Source organism: Populus trichocarpa, chromosome 14, assembly GCF_000002775.5.
Source record: "Populus trichocarpa isolate Nisqually-1 chromosome 14, P.trichocarpa_v4.1, whole genome shotgun sequence".
Lineage (NCBI taxonomy): Eukaryota > Viridiplantae > Streptophyta > Magnoliopsida > Malpighiales > Salicaceae > Populus > Populus trichocarpa.
In genome coordinates this window covers 9,824,164-9,845,829 of record NC_037298.2, presented here as the reverse complement: position 1 = coordinate 9,845,829, position 21,666 = coordinate 9,824,164, and the positions used below count along the sequence as shown (strand labels likewise).

The following is a 21,666-nucleotide window of genomic DNA, read 5'->3' as shown; positions in this document are numbered from 1 at the left end:
TTTCATCTCGCGACATCAAAGGAAAATTTTAACAAAAAACACTGCTTAAATAAAGTAATATTACTCTCAATCCACGGTAAACGTATGATTATATATATATATATATATATATATATTTTAAATTTTAATTTTAATTAATAAAAAAATAATATTTTAATTTTTGATGTCAAAATTAAGTAGTATTTTTGATAGAGCCTAAAAAAAAGATTCTCTTAAAAAAATAATTTGTGTCCAGGCACATAGACTCGAGGGCTTAGCGGACCTGGGCCAGGGAGGCTTGGTCCAATTGGTTTAAATAAGAAGAAATAAAGAACGTAACGGACGACGAGTTTTACTAACACATCCTTTACCAACTCGGAAACCGCCATTTCTTAAGAGTTTGAAATCCAAGCCTTTTCCTTTATGAATTCGGACCTCATGGCTGAGCTACTTTGATCACTATATATTTAAGTAATACCTGCTTCTATTATTCTTTATCTTTTCTATCTTGCGTTTACAAGTAAGTACTCCTCTCTCTCTCTCTGTTTTTTTTTTTTTTATTTGCAATTTACGTGCCATAATTAGGGTTACATTAAGGATTAAGAATTAGGTTCAGTGAATTTTGATTGTGATTTCCTCAGTTGTGTTCAGTTGCCCTAGTTTTGGATAAAGGAAAAATTATATCATGTTAGCCCTAGTTTTGGATGAGTAGATATGTTGTATATATGGAAGCTTTGATTTCTTTCCAAAACAGAGCAGTGTGAGTATTTGACATGCTTTAATATTTTCTCATTGCAGCACTACTGAGATTATTACATAAGCATGAAGAATTTACCCACTGTGTCTACAATGGTGGCTGATCAGAATACAAAAGACTTGGTGGAAGAAGATGTGGGGCTTGCCTGCCCTCCTTTCGATGAGGAAGATTTCATGGCTGCTGAAGCTTCCTTTTTTGACCTGTCCGAACAAGTGTTTTTCAGTGGATTTGAGGGTGATCATAAAGGTGAGTCATACTTGTCTGTCTGTCTACGTACTTGATCCGATCATATTTGATCATGGTTTTTGTTTCAACTAACTTGACTTGTTTCGTATTGATCAGGTGCGGAAAGTGTTCAAGGATCATCCGGAAACCTCAATGCGGTGCAGATCATGCAGAAAAAGCACGGCAAGGGCAAGGACATGAAGGTTTTAGAGCAGGTCTATAAGCACAGGGACAACGCTCCTAAAGATACAAATACTGAAACAAGAGCTGAAAATATCGAGTCCGATAAGAAGACATCAACAAAAGCTGAAACTATTGAGTCCAATAAGAAGACATCAACAAAAGCTGCAATTGTTGATGACAAAGTCTCATTTGAGCTGAGGATTAATTCGGCAAAAAGGAAACTACAAGAAAGTTATGAGAATATTGGAAAAGGTTAGTGACTTCTTTCTTTCTCTTGTTTATGTTTCCTTCGATCTCTTTTGCACTGTAATTAAGATCCAAGTATGTTGTTCTAATGTTTTTGTTTTCTCGTGATCACAGAGAAAAAGAGGAGACAGATTCAAGTCCTTAGCCTATCAGAAGTGCCTAAATTTCCTCAAGTGAAATGCAAGCCTGAGAAGCATCGCAGCGGTTTTGCACGCAAGTTCAGGAGTTTTGCTGCTTGCCACTAGCCTACCACGAGTTGCAATATCAAGAGCATTACGGAGTCCAATATCACAGATGGACAGAGAGATTAGATTCTCGGGTGTCTTGATGGATTCATGAAAGAGGTGGTTTCTAATTCTTTTTGCTGACATAATGGAACTCAGCCCTGACAGCGCCTGCGGAGTAGGCCTATCTAAAGATTAAATTTTGTGTGTAGTTGTTTTTCCTCCTCTCTTCTCCTCCCTGCTCAGCCACAATAGGGATAGTTAGCCCTCAATTTCACTATATTTGTAGCAATTGGCAGCCAGCGACCAGTTGATGTTGCCGTGGGCTTGCCCTTTCTTGTAAAGTTGTGTAATGGGATTTGCCCTTCTTGTAAAGTTATGACCAAATTAATGAAAATCTTTCATTCTTGAAAATTTTTTTTTTTTTATATTAAAATGATTTAAAAATATTAATTTAAACAAAAAAAACCATATTTATTAAAAACAATGACAAACAATTCTAACATGGATTGAGGTCTTTACATTATTATAGAGCCTGTTTGGTATTCTTTTAAATTTTAACTTATTTTTGTTAAAAATATATTTTTTTTATATTTTTAAATCGTTTTGATATGCTGATCTTAAAAATAATTTTTTAATATATTTTTAAATTAAAATTACTTTAAATTAAAATCGCTATCACAATTTCAAACAATCTTATACATCTCACTTATCCTACTTAGCACATCTCTATAACAACATTTTTTAATAAGTGAAAATCTCTAGTTTTATTATAAAATTTATCAGCTATAAAATTATTATCTCTAATACATGGATATCGGACAAAAGAACTTCTACCTTGAAAAAATTATTATCTATAGTAATATGTCTCAATATAAATTATAATTACAATAAATATTAATTTAAATAATCCATACAGTTTAGTATTGTTTTTTCTTTCCTCTATGAAGCAGATCCCCGGCTCCAATATGCTGCCTGCCTTTTTAAACTTTTTTTTTTTATTATTATTATATTTGTCCTCCAGGGTCTCTCTCTCCCGCGCGAAGAAACGGGAAATGGGAGGGAGAATAAAAATTGAAAAAAAAGAAGCTACAGTTCTGTTCACACCGCTCGCGCTAGAATCGTATCGTACAGTTCTCGAGGTAATTAATTAATTAACAGGCCCTGTTCTTTTTTTTTTAAAATGTAATAATAGTTATTTTTTAAAATATTTTTTATTTTAAAATATATTAAAATAATATTTTTTATATTTTAAAAATTATTTTTAATATAAAATTTTTCTTTAAAAAATAAAAAATTTTCAAACTTTTTCAAAAATACTTTAAAAATTCAACTTTCCTCCCTTTTTTTTTTCTTGTTTCGCTCACAGTCATAACATCTTAAATTCCAATATACATCTTAAAATGCTTAATAATTTTTTTAAATAATATAAATATAACTTTTTTTATATATATATTTAATTAAAAAATTATTTTAACAAGCTACTTCTATTCTAATATATTTAATATTAATATTTTTTTAAAAAGTATTATTAATAAACTTTTTTCTAATTAACGAAGACTTTCTATCAAAAAATAAAAAAAACTAGTTTGTTTATTATTTTAAGTTTTTCCATTATAAATATGTTTGGAGTGCAATTTTTTTAAAATATTTTTTTATTTAAAAATGTACTAGAATAATATTTTTTTATTTTAAAAAAATTATATTTTATATCATATCAGTACATCAATTTAAAAATATAAGATAAAAATTATTTTCTTAAGAAAAAACATTAAATTTTTGACAAACACCACGGCGTTACCAAACACAACCTAAAGATGCCCTCAAGTCGTCACTTCTGAATATTTTCAAACTCACGCGCAAGCTTCCCTCCCTCCCTCCCTCCAGCTTCCTTCGAATCCCTAAAAGAATCAAAACCTCAATATAAAAATATTTCTGTGGTTGAATCTCTGATTCCCTGTCTTATTATTTCTTAGATTTGTGAGGTGAAAATGGTGGAGCAATGTGTGAGCAATGGACCGAAAAGGAAAGAGGTTGCTAAAAATGGCAAAAAAGAAAAGCAAAAGACAGAAGAAACAGAGACACAGAGGAGAACGAGTGATAGAATCAAGAGCAAGCAGAGAGAAGAGAAGGAACGATTGGTGAGAAAGAGAGTGCAGATATTAGACGAGCAAGAAGAAAAAGGAAACCTTAGAAAGAGATCAAATGCTAATGTGACCGAGGAGGAGGAGGTTGTAATGGCTGAAAAGTTGCTAAATCAGGTTTTGGGGTCAACTGAAAAGCAAAAGGAGGTGACTTTAAGTGATGCTGGTGGTGTGGGTAATGTGGTGACGGAGAAAAGTGCTACTGTTAAAGTTAAGGACACTTTGAGGTTGTTTAACAAGTTTTATCTACAGTTAGTGCAGGTATTCTTCTCTTTAAAACCACTTTGGGTTGAGTGGTTTCATAATGGGCTGCTTGTTTCGCCTGATTTTTGTTGTGTGCTTAGTGTCATGGCTTGTTTCTGTGTTATTCTTTGAAGATTTTGTTTTCATGGTTTTTTTTTTTATATATAATTTGAGTTGAGGGAGGAGCTCACATTCTTTTTTATGGTGCATAGGAAGAAGAGTTGAGGTGTGCAAAAGCGAAAGTTGATAAAAACGTCTCTAAAGGTTCAAAAAAGACCTCTAAAGGTTCAAAAAAATCAGTTGATAAATCCAAGGTTAGCCTCTCCTTCTGCCTTTTGCTTCAGTTATGCTAATTTTTCTGGCCTTTGTGTTGCTTTTGCTTAATTTGCTACTCTTGTTCACCATTTTTACTTTTCATACGCGGAAGTTTGTCAAGTTGCACAAACCATTTCTTAATTTGCATCTTTCAAGTAATCACCCGAGGAATTACATTGTTATGCCATTAGAGTGCCCTGAAATGAAACATTATTGTCTTGGATCCTCTCACCATGCGATTTCATGTCTATTTTGAGGTCCTTTGGGGATAGAGATGCTATGGTAAGCTCTTGCTTGAATACCAAACGTTTAGTAGAATCTGGGTTTTGGGCAGTATATTTGAGAGCTTCAGTTTTTTTTTTTGTTTATATTATAGCAGTAAGGCAGGCTGAGGATCTGGATGAGGATGGTAAGGCTCGAATGGAGCTCAATAAAAATGTAAAAATTTGTCTAATTTTTAAAATGGAGCCTTTGTGAAGAAATGGTGCTAAGAGTGAAGGAATTATTCTCCTTGAAGGAATGACAATCACAGGTCTTATGGAAGCAGGGTTGAGAGTTAGGTGTAGTTTCATACAGACTGCTCCCTGTGCTGATTATCTAGGTGTTGATGGGAACAAAGCAAGAGTTCCAGTGGAAGAAGTATCAACCTTTTTCCTTTTTGAAGGATATTTTTTTTGAGAATCTTGTATTTTTGGTGCATCCGACAACCTCCTTTATTAATACCGAGGATTTCCTGAATTTTGTTGATTATTTGTTTTTTAATTATAGTTGAAACTTATATTATTTTGATGCCATTTCCTGTGAATAGGTGGCACTGGTTGCCGTGTGTAATTTATTTTCTTTATTAATAAAAAAGGCCCTTTGGTGATTCAATTTGCACAAGGAAATCTTGTCTATTAATTAGAGGATTCTTGTGATGAGTTGAAGAATTAAACCAGAATACTTAAATTCTGTTTTCCTAAGTCCTCCATCACACACATACTAGTTTTCCTTTACTGGACACCAAAAAGTCCTAGTTGTCTGAAACTAAGTTGGAAATAGAAAACAAAATAGGAAATGGGAAATGATAAATACTTGATGCTCCTGATGGATATTGTAATTAAGCTAAGATTGCTATATAGTATTAATATTTCCAAGTAAGAGGAGTTCGTAAATTGACTAGGTTTACAAGCAACCTTAAAATCTAAATCAAATTAAAGTAACTTATACATTTTCTTTTGTTGGTTGCATCATCATACCACATCCATCTCTTGGAGCTATGGACTTCTTTGGAGTTGAATCGTTTAAGTGATTGATTGTGCTCTAAAGCATTGAGAATGTTAAATTGGGACTCTGATACCAACATAGTTGAATCAATCTCTTTGCTGTCATTTCACGATCTGAATTGTTCTTTAACTCTGCATTTCCAAATGTTCTTTTGTAACATTTTCTAACATATATTTGCACTGTTGATTTTCAATTAATAGTAGCAAGTTGAAATGTTGTTTTGCGATTTGAACACTGCATATTTTCTCCTATGTATGCTAATCCACAATTTTGGTGCAGAAAGAAAACACAGCTGAAGATGATAAGAAAAAATCCAAGCGTCCTGATTTAAAGGCAATATCCAAGGTAAGTGAAGATTCAACGAGTCTTTGACTCTTTTTAGAATTCTACCCATTTGTCTTACTTCTAATAGAACTACTATTTATGAACAATTCATCTCAGGTGCAATTCCACCTTTCTTGATTGCTATACTGGTCATAAATGGATGAATATTGGGCACTTCTTTGTTTAACTTGTGCACCTTTTGAATTCTTGATTTAAAATTCACTAATCAAAATCACTATATATATTAGCTTTTCAATCACATAAAATTTGAATCAATTTTCTTTATTTACTGTTTATCTCTTGGTCATATCCATATTCAAAAAATTATCATCTTTGCTTCTTGACGTTATAGATATGATGACGACGACGTTTCTTGTCAGTTTTTTCTTTCAAAATTCTATTCTTCGCAATGAAATTGAATGAGACTGATTGTAGAAGAACATGATGTTATGCTTTGTTTATTTGTAATTAGGAAATAATCTCCATTTTCTCTTCAAAACGAAAAATTCTGGCAGATGATGGAAGCTAATGCTATAATGTATCCTGAGAAAACAATTGGTGATCTTCCAGGTTGGTAACTTGTATCTCTATTGCTTTTGACCATTCACACTTTCATACTTTTGTTTGACTTCAATAACCTGAAAATTACTTTTAGCATCTCCTATAACATGTATGATTCTGAAATATGCACCTGCCTCATGCTGGGAAGTGATTTTTTGGGTCTAACTGTCAGGTATCAATGTTGGGCACCGGTTCTATTCCAGAGCTGAAATGGTTGCTGTAGGTTTTCATAGCCACTGGCTGAACGGAATTGATTATATGGGACAGTTCTACAAGAAAGGGGTAAGCATCTGTTTTATCTGTACTGTTACCATTATTCTTTTTCTTTCCTATTTGCCTTGGCAGAAGGGAGATGTATGGTCATCTTTTTTTTTTTATTCCCATCTTGCTTTGTCCTATGATATACGGAATAGAATCTTTGCTTTTTGTGGGGAGAGGTTGGCGGTGCTGAGCAAGGAGGACTTTTTATTTTGTGAATTTGGTAGATTTTGCTCTGTGAGAGGGTCCTATTTGATGGAGATATTATGCTTGCTGTTGTTTGATGTATTTGGATGGATTGGAAATAATGTTTGTTAAAACTATTCCCTTGCCTGGTGGATACTGTGAAATATAATAGTTTCTTGAAAATGTTCTGGAGCTTTTTCTAGGAGTTTCTGTAGCAGATATTTGATGGGATTATATTGCCCTTTTGTATTGATTTTGATGTGATAGTCTTCTCATATGGAGGATTCTAGTTCTCCACATGGTAATCTTCATGCACTTATTTATCAAACTTATTGTCATTCAGAATGTAAGATGTTGTTTAAGCATGATATTGTTATCATATCCCTCCACATTTCTCAACATTTCTTTGGACGATCTATGCTAAGCTACCAACAGTTTAAGTTTTTTTGCTTTATAGCTTAGTCATGGTGTAATATCATATTTCCTTACAACACTGTGATGTTATAAATCTTGTACATCAATAACTACTAGTAATTGGAGGATTCTTGACTGAACCAATTTGTACATTACAGGATAAGAATTGATGTGGCAACCATTTTTCCTTCAAAATTTACAGGTGTACCATAACTATATGTTCCCACTTGCTGTAGCCATTGTTATTTCGGGGATGTACGAGGATGATCTGGATAATGCTGAGGATGTTATCTATACTGGTCAAGGTGGTCATGATTTAACTGGAAATAAGCGTCAGATTCGTGACCAAAAGTTGGAGCGTGGTAATTTGGCATTGAAGGTGCAATTAACTTAATCCAAAAACCTCCTTGATGTGTATTTCTCTTCCATGATTAGTATGTGAACTTGTACCTATATTATATATTTTTCCTGTGTTAATAATGTGTAAAGTTTGTTATAGCCTTATATGGCATATTGAAATATTGGTTCTACTCTCATTAGCTTAAATTTTTAAGTTGGATGCTCAAAATTTCTATTAGGGCATTGAGTCTTGTTATGTTCTCTAATGTTCTAGGGCCATTCTTTGGGCCGGGTCCAGCTATCAAGTATGTAGGTGCTGATCATGCAAAGTAATGAGCATTATCCAGTGAAGAACTATCATGCCCATAACTGATCATAATTGACATGATAACGTTAATACAGATGGATGGAAATTCAAGAGAGGACTGGATAGTAAATGAACACTAAACTTGGAGGATAGTGTTGCTAACTTGTGATAAGCTAGTGTAAATTGAGGGAGGGATGTTGAGATGGTTTAGTCACATGTACTATAATCATACGGATGCACCAAAGTGGAAGAGCAAATAGATTTGAGTTTGAGAGAGGGGGAGAGGTAGGCAGAAAAACATTATGCATTGAAGTGGTGAAGGGGATGTAATATCACTACAATTCATCGAAATTTGGCACCTAACGGAACATAATGAAGAAATGATCTTGCAGCTGACTTCAATTAGTTTGGGATTAAAAGTTTATTTCCTTTGAATATTACAATATTTCTCTCAATATTTTGAAAACTGATGTCTGCAGTTGCAGATCTTAATTATAAAGTCACTTTGTCTGCATCAATGGACCAATGCTGTCTTGCAAATGGGTATACTGGATAATTTGGGTTGGGTTTCAGGCGTGTATGGTTTGTATTAGCAGCTTTGTCTCCCTCTTCCCTGTTGGTACATAGGAGAGCAATAACTGGGAAGGAAAATATGGGATTTAAACCTGCCATGTCAGCATTAAAAAAAAAACTCCTCTTTGCTACTTGACAAAAAGTTGATCCTCACTATCCCCCACATATTTTTCACCATTTTGTGGCGTCTTCTTGTGATTCTTTTTGTTAGTGTTGTGCTGACATGATCGCTTCTGGTTGAAGTAAAGGCATGTGCATGTTGTATCAAAGAGAAACACAGCAGAGGTTGTCTTGATTTGAATTCAAAAACACATGGGTGCATGTGCATGTTGTATGTATGCATTTATGTATGGAGACGCCCATACACAAATGGTTTTCCATGAGACTATTAAACTGACATTTTGTTCTCTCTCTTGCTCTTTCTTCATGCATGCATGTGTATATACGTATACATAGATACCACACACAAAGGGTATCGAGATGAGACTATTAAACTGACATTTCGCTCTCTCTCTCTCTCCATGAATGCATGTGTATACACATATGTAGACACCACACTCAAAGGGTATCGAGATGAGACTATTAAACTGACATTTCATTCTCTCTCTCCATGCATGCATGCACTTGCATTGGGGTGGTATGCTAATGTGGGGTCCTGTAGTTTGGCATTGAAATTAAAATCTCATTGCTCGATTACTGCTTGTTCTGCATTTAATTGCAGAATTGTGTGGAGCAATGTGTTCCTGTGCGAGTTGTTCGAGGCCATGAATGTGCTAGCAGCTACTGTGGCAAAGTTTACACCTATGATGGCTTGTACAAGGTACATCTTTAATTCACATGGTGTCTGTGTCCTTGTGCCATGCAACAAGCTTTGAGAAAAAAACTGAATAAAATTTATGAGATCTGTCATGGCCCTTTTCCCCTTTCTCATGCATACCTCTTGTATTTTGCTATCTCTTCCTATACATGTGTTGAAAGCAATCACTTATTCTGATATCTGCTGATGGTGTTTTTATGTGCTTTTATAGGTTGTTCAATACTGGGCTGAGAAAGGTTTATCTGGATTTACTGTGTTTAAGTATCGACTGAGGCGGCTGGAAGGACAGCCACTTCTGACCACCAACCAGGTTTTTATGTTTCCTTTCCAAATCAAAAGACAGAATATTCTGCTTTCTTTACCGACTGTTGTTCATTGGCAAAATCTCTTTCTTAGAGATACCAGTAGGGCTATTATTTTTTTATATTTAAATTTGTCTGATTCGGACTACAAGTGGCTGCAGTGTAGGCTCCTGCAGCTTTTTGGTCTTGCTGCTCGATAGGCTCTACTTAATATCTTTCTTTGTTGCCTTTGTGTTTAATAAAAGCATTTTTTCTGGCAACACTCTCCCAGATGTTGATATCAAATGGTGCGCACCAATTCTAGGCTATTACCACAGGGGTTGTCTATGAATCCAAATATGTATTTTGTTTTGGTGATTGAATATTGTAAACAAATGGTGTTTGCAAAGCACATGCTATGCATCCAATGTTAATACACCTTTGGGACATCCAACATTTTAGTTTAAGATGCTCCAAACACACTTGGGTCACCCACCTTATTAAGTGTTTGTTTGACATTGAGGTTAAATCTGTTTTTCGTCATAATTTGAATTTTTTTTGCTTAAAATTAAATTTCTTAGTATTTTTGGATCGTTTTGATGTGCTGATATCAAAAATGAATTTTAAAAAATGAAAAAACATTATTTTAATGTATTTCTAAGTGAAAAAAACTTTGAAAAACAATCTCTACCACACTCCTAAACACTCCGTAAAGCCAACATGAAAATTATGTGAGGTCAGCTTCATTACCATCTGTAATACCTCAGTTCAGCATTCAAAGTGCCAGCTCATGTTGCTTCTGGGGCCACCTGACCTTAAACAAATATCATGAGTTCTCTAGAGCATCAGCTAGGTAGGTTTTGGGATTTTTCTTTAATTTTCCTTTGGGAAAATTCCTACTGCATCAGTGTTCCTCTCCCATTGTGGCTGACTTTAAATTTTCATAATGAGATTGATATCTTTAAGTGCCACTATTCTTTAGTTTTGGTTAGATAATTGGCTACATTGGTTCCCGTCCTTCCCATTCAGCGCTACAATTTGAGCATTCTTCCTCACTTGTCACCGGTGCATTCATAAGTTTACATGGACAATGTTGAAAGCATCTTCAAGGTTGTCCCTTAATTAATCCTCGATAGGTCTCACCTCATCTTTCAACATAAAGTACAAATTTCATTATGGTTTCGTGTTTAGTAGTGATTTTGGATTATATAATACTCCAGTGATGCTTCTTCTCTCAACCATCATGTATTTTCTCTGCATAATATCCTGGATGTTCCCTAAATTTCAATTATTTTTTTTTATTGGATGTTGCTTATAAAAATGGAGTATCTTTTGGATACTGTTCTCCATACTCTTCACAGCCAACTCAAGGATTCTGTTCATACTCATAGGAAGTAGTGCTTCTATTTACCACTTTGTTCCCACTTCTGCATTCCAGAATACATCGTTTACTCTATGTTGAACATATATTCACTCTTATGACAGGTTCAATTCAGCTATGGACGTGTTCCCCAATCTGTTGCTGAAATACGAGGGTATAAGAAGAATATTATTCTATTATATACTTGAATTTCATTGGTACTTGCATTACCATGAGGCATAATTAGTTTTTGTTGTTTAATTTGTTAAGGTTGGTGTGTGAGGATATTAGTGGAGGTCAAGAGGATGTCCCGATTCCAGCTACAAATTTGGTTGATGATCCACCTGTTGCGCCGTCAGGCAAGTTAAACTCTTACATTTATTGGCTTAATTTGTTACTATTCTACATATAATGTGAAAGTGGAAGTTAACAGTCTTAAATCACAGTTGCAATTGCAGTCAAAGCATTGCAGACCATTGCTTTTTTATTCATTAGTAACTCTAATCCAATGTTCAGTAGGATATATGTTTAATATATAATATGCTGATTTAAAAGCTCAAATAAGATTTTTCTCTAAGCGCTTGTCAAGTAGACAAGTTTGAAATGTTCTAGTTCCACATGCAGCAACAAATTGGATGCACATTTGGTGTAGGTATCCTTCTCAATGCCATTGTTTAAGACTAAAATCTTTTAGGCTAACTACAAGTTACTGTCCCTAACTTTGAGGGACTTTATAAGAATATTCTTAAAAGTTCACTGTGATCCATAAGGCCCTTATGCTTCGCTTTTCTAATGTTGTCCTTCCATCTCTTGATAGAACTCGGTCTGTTAGCCTTGTAATGGATTCTGTATCCAAATTCAAGAATTAATAAACTTTTTAAGAATATCATTCCTATCTTAAAAACTATTAAATTAAACCAGTTTTTGTTTAAGAGGCAATCGGTTGGTTGAAAGACAACGAAAAAAGGAATTTAAAGAAGATTAATCCTCCTTAAAATTCCTTTTAAGTCACGGCTTATGAAAAATGTTATTCTTTTGGCATTTTATTTTGTGTATGATTAAAAGAATCAGATCTAAAAGAATGGTAAAAAAAAAGAGTTTAGAGGGAATTTCTAGGCTTTTGCCTGTCCTTTACATTAAAAATGTTTTCAAGATTGCAAGAAGTTAATAAAAAAAACCTTAGAGATGGAGATGAAGAAGATTTTATTAAAAAAAAAAAACGTTCAAGGATGCATTACTTTAAAAGGTTGAAATTTTGAAAAACGTAGAAAGGATTAAATAAGTGAAAGACATGAAAGATAACTTAAGACATAAATAAAATGTGAATAATGGAAAGGTTAAAAAAACTAATTAATATTAACATTATGGAAGATGTATTAGTTCATCATTTTTACATTTTGTGATGACATATAACTCATGATCAAATGCTAAAAAATTGCTTAGGCTTTTGAAATAGTTGTCAAATTAAATGATATTTCTGGAAAATGAAAAGTTGAAAAATTGGCTAATATGAAGCATTGTTAAAATTGTGGAAGGCTAAAAGATGGATATGTTTAAAGATCTAAGAAATGTCATTTTTCTTACTGTCTGTGATGCATGTGGTTCCCTATTTTGTTGAGAGGTCACTACTAATACATAATATCAGGCCTTCTATGACCTTGGTTCCTGGGAAATTACTTAATTGGATGGACCCTAAAAGGTCATTGGCCTTTTTTTAAAGACAAAAGGAGCTCTCTGCCACAGTTAATTATAAGTTTTTGCTAGTTGAGGATTTGGTTTTCTTTGCTCCATTGCTCTCACATTTCCTTGTCAGATCCATTAATAGGCCTAATCCAAGAGCAGGAATTTTTTTTGCTTCTCTTCTGCTGAGCCTACATTTGAAACCGCATTCATACCTGGCCCTACTTGAACCTTAGATTTTCTAGGACAAGCCTCAATCTTTGTGAATTTTCTTTTTTTTGTTAAAAAAAAACATAAAAGTATTGAAAAAGTTAGTTCAAATAAATAAAAATGGATTGCGTTGGTGTTTAGTGGTCAAGCTAAGCCCAATCCAAGACTTGTTAAATGGGATGCTGTTTCTTACTTGGGCAGTTGGACTGCTGTGTGGCTGTGCCTATACGCCAGGGCAGAGCCAGCTTAAAAGGCTTCAGGCTCTTGCTTACCTAGTGGTCTGCTGGGACCCATAAGAAGTTCTAGATAGCTTCAACCCATGCCGCTAGAATTAATCTTGTGATTTTGGATCCTTGAAAATCTCAGGTTATACCTACCGCAAGTCTCTTCAAATTGCAAAAAATGTGAAGCTTCCTACAAATGTGTCTGGATGCAACTGCAAAGGGACTTGTGTGGATCCAAGGACTTGTGCTTGTGCAAAACTTAATGGCTCTTATTTTCCATATGTTAATTGTCATGGTGGCAGGTGAGCATTATTTAACCATGGATTTTACAGAATTCAGTTGAATCCTATATTTTAAAGTCCTTTACAGGTTGTTTAATTGGTTATTCTTGCATGATAGTACTTTTGTTTTGTTTTTTACCTTCAGGCTAATTGAAGCCAGGGCTGTTGTTTTTGAATGTGGTCCTGGTTGTGGATGTGGACCTGGTTGTGTGAACCGAACATCTCAACGAGGCATCAAGCATCGTCTTGAGGTGTCATTTATATCTTCATTTCCTTAGAATGCCAATCCCATTTTCCATTATGTCAAGTTGATTTATCACTTTTTCTAAATTGCTACTGGTTAATGGCAACAGGTTTTCCGTACTCCTAAGAAAGGATGGGCTGTTAGATCATGGGACTTTCTACCTGCTGGGGCACCTGTCTGTGAGTACATAGGGGTACTTATGAGAACAGAAGACACAGATCATGTCTGCGAGAACAATTATATTTTTGACATTGATTGCTTGCAGACAATGAGGGGGCTAGATGGAAGAGAGGTACTATAACCAACTGGAAACCTTTTCTTTTTTGTTTATATGTATTCCCATCCTAGTAATTTGGTGTGTCAAATTGATTGAGAATCCTTTTCATTAAATAAAAATAATTCTGATTTGCATTCTACAAAATCAGCTTTTATTAACTATAATATCACCACAATTATAAAAAACTATTTACACTATAATTACATAAATATTGACAACTATTAGCTAATATTTATATGGAAACCATGATTTACATTCCATAAAATCAGCTGTTAACTATAATATCACCATAATTATAAAAAAACTATTTACACTGTAATGACATAAATATTAATAACTATTAGCTAATATTTATGTGGAAACTATTGATTCTAATGAGATGGTCCACCCTAACATCCCCTTTTAAATTGATGTTGGGTGATTAAAAAACATCATTTTGCCACCTAGAAATTGATGGTGTTAGCGAGTCGTTGATTTGGTAAACACATTAGTGATTTGAAGGTTGATGGAGATATATGGAAGAGAAATAACTTTAGTATCCATGACTTCTCAAATAGAATAACAACCCATTTCAATATGCTCGGTACACTCATAGAAAATAGAATTGGCAGCAATCTGAATAGTACTTGTGTTGTCAGCATGAAGAGGAGGAGTAGTAGTATAGAGAAATCCAATTTCTGCAAGTAGCCCACAAAGCCAAACAATCTTTGAGTAAGTAGTCGGCATGGCTTTATATTAAAGACTTAAGATATGGAAACTCAATCCTGTTTCTTACTTTTCCAAGATATTAATGAATCATCAAGATATATACACCAACCTGTGACAGAGTGATGTGCATCCTACCCAATCAACATCGCTAAAGGTAACAAGGCAAATAAAAGAACTAACTGGGAAGAATAGACCATGACTAGAAGAACCAAGGGAATATCAAATGATGCGGTGAACAACTACCTAATGTAAGTGACATGGAGATTGCATAAATTGACTGACTTGCTGAATTGCAAAGGATATCTCAGGCTGATTAATAGTAAGATAATTCAAGCTGCCAACTAATTGCTTAAATAGAGTAGGATTAGGAAGAAGATCCCCCTCTCAATGTCAAAACTTAACATTCACCTCCCGAGGAATATCCACTGGAGAAGAATCTTTAAGACCAGCCAAAGCAATCAAATCCTGAGTATATTTATGTTGATGCAAAAACACACCAGAAGAAGTAGAATGAACTTCTAATCCCAAGAAGAGAACTAGGGTCTTTAATGTGAAAACAATCCTGAAAATGATGTTGAAGATTGCTAATCAATAAAGAATCAGTTCTTATAATGACAGTGTCATCCATATAAACAAGGAGGATAAGAAAACCAGTAGATAACTTGCAAAGAAATAGCGAGGAATCATATTTGCTTTGCATAAAAAAGAAGCAAAGCAAGGTAGATAGGAACTTGTCAAACCATGCCCAGGGAGTCTGTTTCAAATCATACAAGGACCTCTTCAACTTACACAACACTGATGTAGAGGAGAACATACCAAGTAAAGGTGCCATATTTTTCTATGAGAGCAAGTCTCCTTATAATCCATTTTATACTCTTGCTTATTCTTATAATCAACCAACTGTGTATATCAATCCAAAGTTCCATTAGAGTGAAGCTTAATTGAGTACACCCATTTACACCTAATGGGCTTAAGAGTTGGAGGAAAATAAATAATTTCCCATGTATGATTATCTTGAAGAGCCTAAAGTTTCTCCTACATTTCTTTCTATTGACATTTATGCTTGACAACTTGTAACATGATGAAACATTAATAATGGATAGAGTAGTAGAAAAACCATATCGATTAAGGGGATGGGATATTCATGTAAAGCGCCAAAGAACATATTTATAAGGATGTGTAAAAGTAGCCTCAAGAGCAGTCTCAGGTCGTGGAGCAGCCTTGGGTAGGGGTAAAGTTGGTCGACGTCTTTCATATACAATATCTAGCTTGAATCATTCAAAAGATGACAAATCCTCAGAATTAGGAAAAATTGGAGCAACAGAGAAAGGTTCAACTTGAGTAGGGAAGAAATATTGATAGTCAAAGAAAACAACATTTTGAGAAATACATAATTTGTTACAGCTCATATCATAACAAAACTTTTGTGAGAAACATTATAACCCAAAAAAGCACATTTAGCAGACTTAACAGAAAGTTTGTGCCATTTATGAGTAGGCAAATGGGCAAAACAAACACAACCAAAAGTATGCAAATTATTATAGTTAGGAAACTTATTGTATAGATGATAGTATGGGGCATCAAAATTCAATACTTGAGATGACAATCTGTTTATTAAATAAACTATAGTAGATTAAGCTTCAACCTAGAATTTAGATAGTATAAAAGACTCAATCAATAAGGTCTTAATAATATCTAAAAGATGATGATTCTTACGCCTAACGAACCTATTTTGTTATGACATATAAGGACATGAGATGTGAGACAATACTTTTCTAATGTAAAAAATTATGAAATTCATGAGACATATTCTCCACCCGAATTAGATCTCAATACCTTAATACAAGTAGAAAATCAAGTCTTGATTTAGGCAAAAAATGTCTTGAAAACAAGAAAGCCTTAGACTTTGAACGGAGAAAATATGTCCAGATAAACCGATTGTAATCATCAATAAATTTAAAAAATTACTTGTAATGAGCATAAGAAATAATTGGGGTAATATCCCAAACATCACTATGAATAATATCAAAGCTATTTGTAGCACGACTGCTAAGGGAAGTGAATGGAAGGGTTTGACTCTTGCTCAATTTGCATGTGGAACAATAAAAGAGAACATTATAGGAAGAAAATTGATCTTTATTTCCTAATAAACCAGAGTTTAACAAAGGAGACAAAACAATAGAATTTGGATGGCCTAAACACTTATGCCATACTTTACCCTTATTTTGAAAAGTAGTGCAAGCAAAAGATAGAAAATGAGAAATTGAAAATTGCAGCGGAAATAGTCTTTCAACTTTAGGCCATTTCGTGATCATTGTCTCTAACACTTAATTCTGCACAAGACAATCATTACGAGAAAAATGCACATCATAGTTATTCTCCACCAATTGACCAACCAAAATAAGAATAGTAGATAACTTTGGTAATACAAACACATTATTGAGAGTCGGATTGATACCCCCGACCTTAGTAATAGGTATATGACCTCCATTAGCAATCTAAATTTGTGATGAACCATGATACTTATGCATATTTTTAAGCATACTAGATGAGTTGGTTATATGATTTGAAGCAACAGAATCAAAAATCAACAAGGCAAAATTGAGAATTAGTATTATTACCTTGTAGCTCTAAGGCTGAAACAATCATTTGTTACATCATTTCAGGAGCAAGAATACTAGATTCAGCTGCTGTATATGAGTTTTCAGGCACCACAACTTGAAAAGCATTGATTTTATGGTTTCGAGGATGAGTGGGGTATTCCTTGATAATATGCCCTTGATGTTTGTAATAATTGCATAATTTTTTTCTATAATTGTTAGCAATGTGTCAATATTCTTTGCAGCTATAGCAATGTATACTGCTCTTATTCCTACTCATTCCTTTTCCTTGAGCCGCAATAGTAATCGTAACATAATTTTCTTGCTTGAAAATGCCTTGTGTAAGGAGACGTTGCTCTTCACAAAGTAATTTCCTAAAACAAACATCTAAGGAGGGCAAAAGATCTCAATTCATTAAGTTTGAGTGAATAATCTCAAATTTAGATTGCAGTTTCATTGAAAATTGATCGTGCTTATTTTGGTCACAAATATATTGAACAATAGAGAGAGATTCAACGGGCACTTTGGCATAAACAATATCAATATATTTTGCCTATAAATTTTGAAAGCCAAAGTAGTAACCCTAGATGGAAATGTTGACTTGGGAATAATTAGAAATGTCATTTTTTAATTGAAAACTTCTAATAATGTTTTCTTGATAGCAAACCCTTTTTTTAGGTACTCTCACATAGCTTATGCTATCTTATATGACTTTAGATTAAGAACAATAAAAGGGTCAACAAACTCTAAAATTCAGGACATTGCCTGAGCATTTTTGGCCTTCCGTTTAAGCAACTTCGTAGAATTATTAGGAGTTGGATCACTCCCATTTACATGACTCCACAATTCTTTCCTCGTGACAAATACTTGAAACTGAAATTCACAAACTGAATAATATTTTTTAGTGAATCAAACACTAAGCAACTCAGAATTGTTTGATGTCATCTTCTCAACAAACACAACAAAACCAGAAAAGACAACCAAGAATCAAAGAAAATCCAAAGCCTAAGAGCCCTAGGTATCTAAGACTAATTACTCAGTCAAGAAAACCAAAGAAAAACACAACAAAATTAGAAAAGACAATCATTAATAAAAAAAATAAAATCCAAGAACCAGAGTCCTAGGTATTTAGGAATGATTACCTAGTCAAGAAAACCAACGAAAAACTAAAACAAGATAGTGGAATGCAAATTTAAAAGTGAAGATATGATACCATGTCAAATTGGTTGAATGACCCTTTTTCATGAGAGTCCCTTTCATTTAATATAAATAATTCTGATTTACATTCTACAAAATCAGCTACTATAATATTACTCTAATTATAGAAAGCTATTTACACTTTAATTACATAAATATTGACAATTATTAGCTAATATTTATATGAAAACTATTGATTCTAATGAGATGGTCTACACTAACATACACTAACATGGTGCGGCACTGTGAGAGTGACACCCTAGTTTATACAGTCAACATTTGATGTCCGGTAAATGGGAGTTTGGCTGAAGTTCTGTTTAGTAGCTGAGTACCTCAGCCAAATTGACAATGTTATCTAAAAGATTGTTTCTCTTCTCTATTGGACTGTTTCAAAATATTTGGTGACTGATCCACCTTTTACTGTCTTTGGAGCTAATGTTGATTACATTCAAGTATAATTACTAATGGCATGGAAATTAATCATTATTCAAGTTTGAGGATTTGTTAAGCACATATTAGTTTCTAATAACATAGGATCTGTTTCTCCTCTTGCATATCATTGGAATTTCTGTGGAATAAAGTTTATTCATCATTTCTGACACTTTATCTTTAGTGTTTGCAGTAATCCAATCATGTTTTTTTTTTTTTTTGTGATTGTTTATATTTCCCTACAAAATGTGTACTGCTGATGCTTTCTTTTCTTTTCTTTTTTTCTTTTTGAACAGAGGCGACTGGGAGATGTATCAGTACCAGCAATTAACAACTTTGATGGAGATGATCAGAAGTCTGAAAGTGTTCCAGAGTTTTGTATTGATGCAGGTTCCACTGGAAATATTGCCAGGTTCATCAATCATAGTTGTGAGCCCAATCTCTTCGTGCAATGTGTCCTAAGCTCACATCATGATGTCAAACTCGCTCGGGTGATGCTATTTGCAGCAGACAACATACCTCCTATGCAGGTTATTCACTATTTCTCTTGCTCTGTTTTTTATGTGTTTCCCTCAAGCTGAGGATAGTTAGGTACTGTATCTTTATGGAGTAGGCCACCTGGAAGGGGAGGAAAACTGTTATTCTCATTCCCAAAATAGCTTGGCTGGAAAACAAAAAACTGGAATTGCAATCATTTTGGGAATGCAAATTTCATAGGACAATTTTAAAACCAGGGTAGAGTATGGTTGTGACTGGAATCGGGACACAAAGCATACTACTATAAGTCCATCGTGTGACATTGGACAAAACATAGGAGCTTCTATCCTCTCTTTTTTTAGCATGGTTGGGATTGTGGTAGGTCTTTGCGGAAAACTTTTTATCGGTTGTTTGTATATCTTTTCAAAACAATGCATTTCAAAACCCAAGAATAAATAAAGTATGGTTTTGAAAAATCAAGGGATAATTACTAAAACCCACTTGTAAAAAAAATTCTTTTCCATAAAACCCATCAAATATTTTTGTATACCCCAGATTAAAATCTGTATACCAAAAAAACCACATCTTATTTCCACTAAACGCCTTTAACCCATTTGAGTTTTTTGGTATGCAAAAATTTGTTTGTGGATTTTAGAATAAATGCAAAAATGTGTAACGGATTTTATATAGAAAATATTGTACAAGATTATATATCTATAATTTTATATTTACAATATCTATATTATATTTACAATTGCATATTGTATTTTATAACACGGGCTATATAAATAATTTTTTCTCTCCTTAAACCAGACAACTGCAACTGGAAAAATAAAGGTGTTTTCTTAAATAATTGTTGAAATTATGGTTGCAATTTGAAGGAAAACAATTATTGTTTATTAAATTATATAATTGTACATCTACATGTAAATATTATATCTATAAATGTGATTTACAAATACAGAATATAAAACTTTGTGAAATTATTTCTATACAAATCGTTGAAATCTTGATGAATCTGTAAAACTCCAAAATAAAATTTTCTATAAAAAAAAATCAAATGGACTAATGGTGTTAAGTGACAATTAGATTATGGGTTTTTTTATATGAAAAACTTGTTTTAGGGTTTGATAGAGAAAAATATTTCGATGAGATTTTTTGGGTACAATTTTTCTTACAAGGGGATTTTAGTAATTATCTAAAAAAGACCTCGAACCTTTGTGGCATAATGTGTTGGATGGATGCCTAGCTTTGAAAGGATTCATGGTGTTTTACCCTCATAGATGGAACTACTTGACAGGCAATTTTGTCTTGGTCCTCTTGGTTGTATCCGTATGAAGTCATTTGGATTTTCTTTTTAATAAGAAGCTTGACTCTAAAAGACATCTTCTGGTCAGTTTTTTCCCTGATGTTATGGGTGACCTTCATCTTTAAAGGTTAATGAGTTCGTTGTTTATTGCGTTTACATAATTATATGAATCCTTTGCATCTCTTTACTATTTTAACTTGCTTTTCCTTTTTGCTTGCTTATAGGAGCTTACTTATGACTATGGCTATGCCCTGGATAGCGTCTCTGGCCCTGATGGAAAAATAATTCAGATGCCATGCTACTGTGGTGCAGCCGATTGTAGGAAGCGCTTGTTGTAGTGGGAGCTGGTCAAGCTGATTTTGTGCATCCAAACTGACCGTCCTGCTCTTTTGACATACACGCCGGGTGATTTTGCCTTGCTATAAGGAAGTGTATATGTGACAATCGGTCAACACAGGTTATATCATACTGCTGCCTTTTGAAAAGCATTAACTGATGCAGCTTACAAGCCCCATTACATCCTCTCTTTTTTTCCAGTGAGATTCATATTAACTTAAACTCTGAGTTGTCAAGGGTCACAGCCATGTGTTAACATTGTAGCTCGCAGTAAGGAAATTTATATCATAGTGCTTTTATAAATGTTTTGGAATTATATATTTGAAATTTAAGATTTCACTTGCTGCTTCCACAATGCCGTAGTATAAAGTTGTCATTCCCTAGTTGTCTTGCTTAAAATTCTGCGGGGTTGTTGCCAATGCTTCAAGGAGTGGCCCATTTGATTTTAGTATCATGTTCAAGTCAAGTTGTGCTACTCATTCACTGCACATATGTCAACCTTTGGATGAATTTCCTAATGCACTGCACATATAATAACTCTGCTAGCATTATGAGGGATTCTAGTGCAATTTGTACATAGCTGTCTTGTATATTTGAGTTCGATTTTAAGTAGAGAGTTGCCCAAGGTGGGGAGCGGCGAGCAGTGGAAGTTCTTGAGGGTTAATTGTGGCAGGAAAACTCTTCTTTGGCCA

The 21,666-nt window shown here is 33.9% G+C and overlaps 2 protein-coding genes across 4 annotated transcripts; both read left to right on the top strand.

Annotated features, from left to right (window-relative positions):
• Positions 1-340: 340 nt before the first annotated feature.
• Positions 341-2,028, top strand: LOC7458013 (uncharacterized). Its single transcript, XM_002321043.3, has 4 exons — positions 341-499; positions 778-982; positions 1,079-1,396; positions 1,505-2,028. Exons 2-4 carry the CDS (start codon positions 802-804, stop codon positions 1,633-1,635), a joined length of 630 nt encoding a protein of 209 aa, XP_002321079.1. The 5' UTR covers positions 341-499; positions 778-801; the 3' UTR covers positions 1,636-2,028.
• A 1,406-nt stretch (positions 2,029-3,434) lies between these two features.
• On the top strand, positions 3,435-21,329 carry LOC7458012 (histone-lysine N-methyltransferase, H3 lysine-9 specific SUVH4). Of its 3 annotated transcripts, XM_024585619.2 has the most exons (15): positions 3,439-4,019; positions 4,214-4,315; positions 5,862-5,927; positions 6,422-6,476; positions 6,640-6,749; positions 7,528-7,704; positions 9,266-9,364; positions 9,573-9,671; positions 11,128-11,177; positions 11,273-11,361; positions 13,259-13,418; positions 13,543-13,648; positions 13,751-13,933; positions 19,149-19,382; positions 20,863-21,329. In XM_024585619.2, exons 1-15 carry the CDS (start codon positions 3,606-3,608, stop codon positions 20,974-20,976), a joined length of 2,058 nt encoding a protein of 685 aa, XP_024441387.1. In that variant the 5' UTR covers positions 3,439-3,605; the 3' UTR covers positions 20,977-21,329. The 3 variants fall into 3 exon arrangements, with proteins under 3 accessions (XP_024441388.1, XP_024441387.1, XP_024441389.1); XM_024585620.2 differs by lacking the exons at positions 19,149-19,382; positions 20,863-21,329 and adding an exon at positions 17,293-17,505 and having other exon boundaries at positions 3,435-4,019; XM_024585621.1 differs by lacking the exons at positions 3,439-4,019; positions 4,214-4,315 and having other exon boundaries at positions 6,379-6,476.
• Positions 21,330-21,666: the final 337 nt, after the last annotated feature.

Bases quoted from the DNA above. Each gene is read 5' to 3' on its own strand.
- LOC7458013 (XM_002321043.3), top strand. From the start codon at position 802: ATGAAGAATTTACCCACTGTGTCTACAATGGTGGCTGATCAGAATACA. The intron at 983-1,078 runs GTGAGTCATACT...CGTATTGATCAG, and splicing joins ATTTGAGGGTGATCATAAAG to GTGCGGAAAGTGTTCAAGGA. The intron at 1,397-1,504 runs GTTAGTGACTTC...TCGTGATCACAG, and splicing joins TTATGAGAATATTGGAAAAG to AGAAAAAGAGGAGACAGATT.
- LOC7458012 (XM_024585619.2), top strand. From the start codon at position 3,606: ATGGTGGAGCAATGTGTGAGCAATGGACCGAAAAGGAAAGAGGTTGCT. The intron at 4,020-4,213 runs GTATTCTTCTCT...TATGGTGCATAG, and splicing joins TTTATCTACAGTTAGTGCAG to GAAGAAGAGTTGAGGTGTGC. The intron at 6,750-7,527 runs GTAAGCATCTGT...CAAAATTTACAG, and splicing joins GACAGTTCTACAAGAAAGGG to GTGTACCATAACTATATGTT.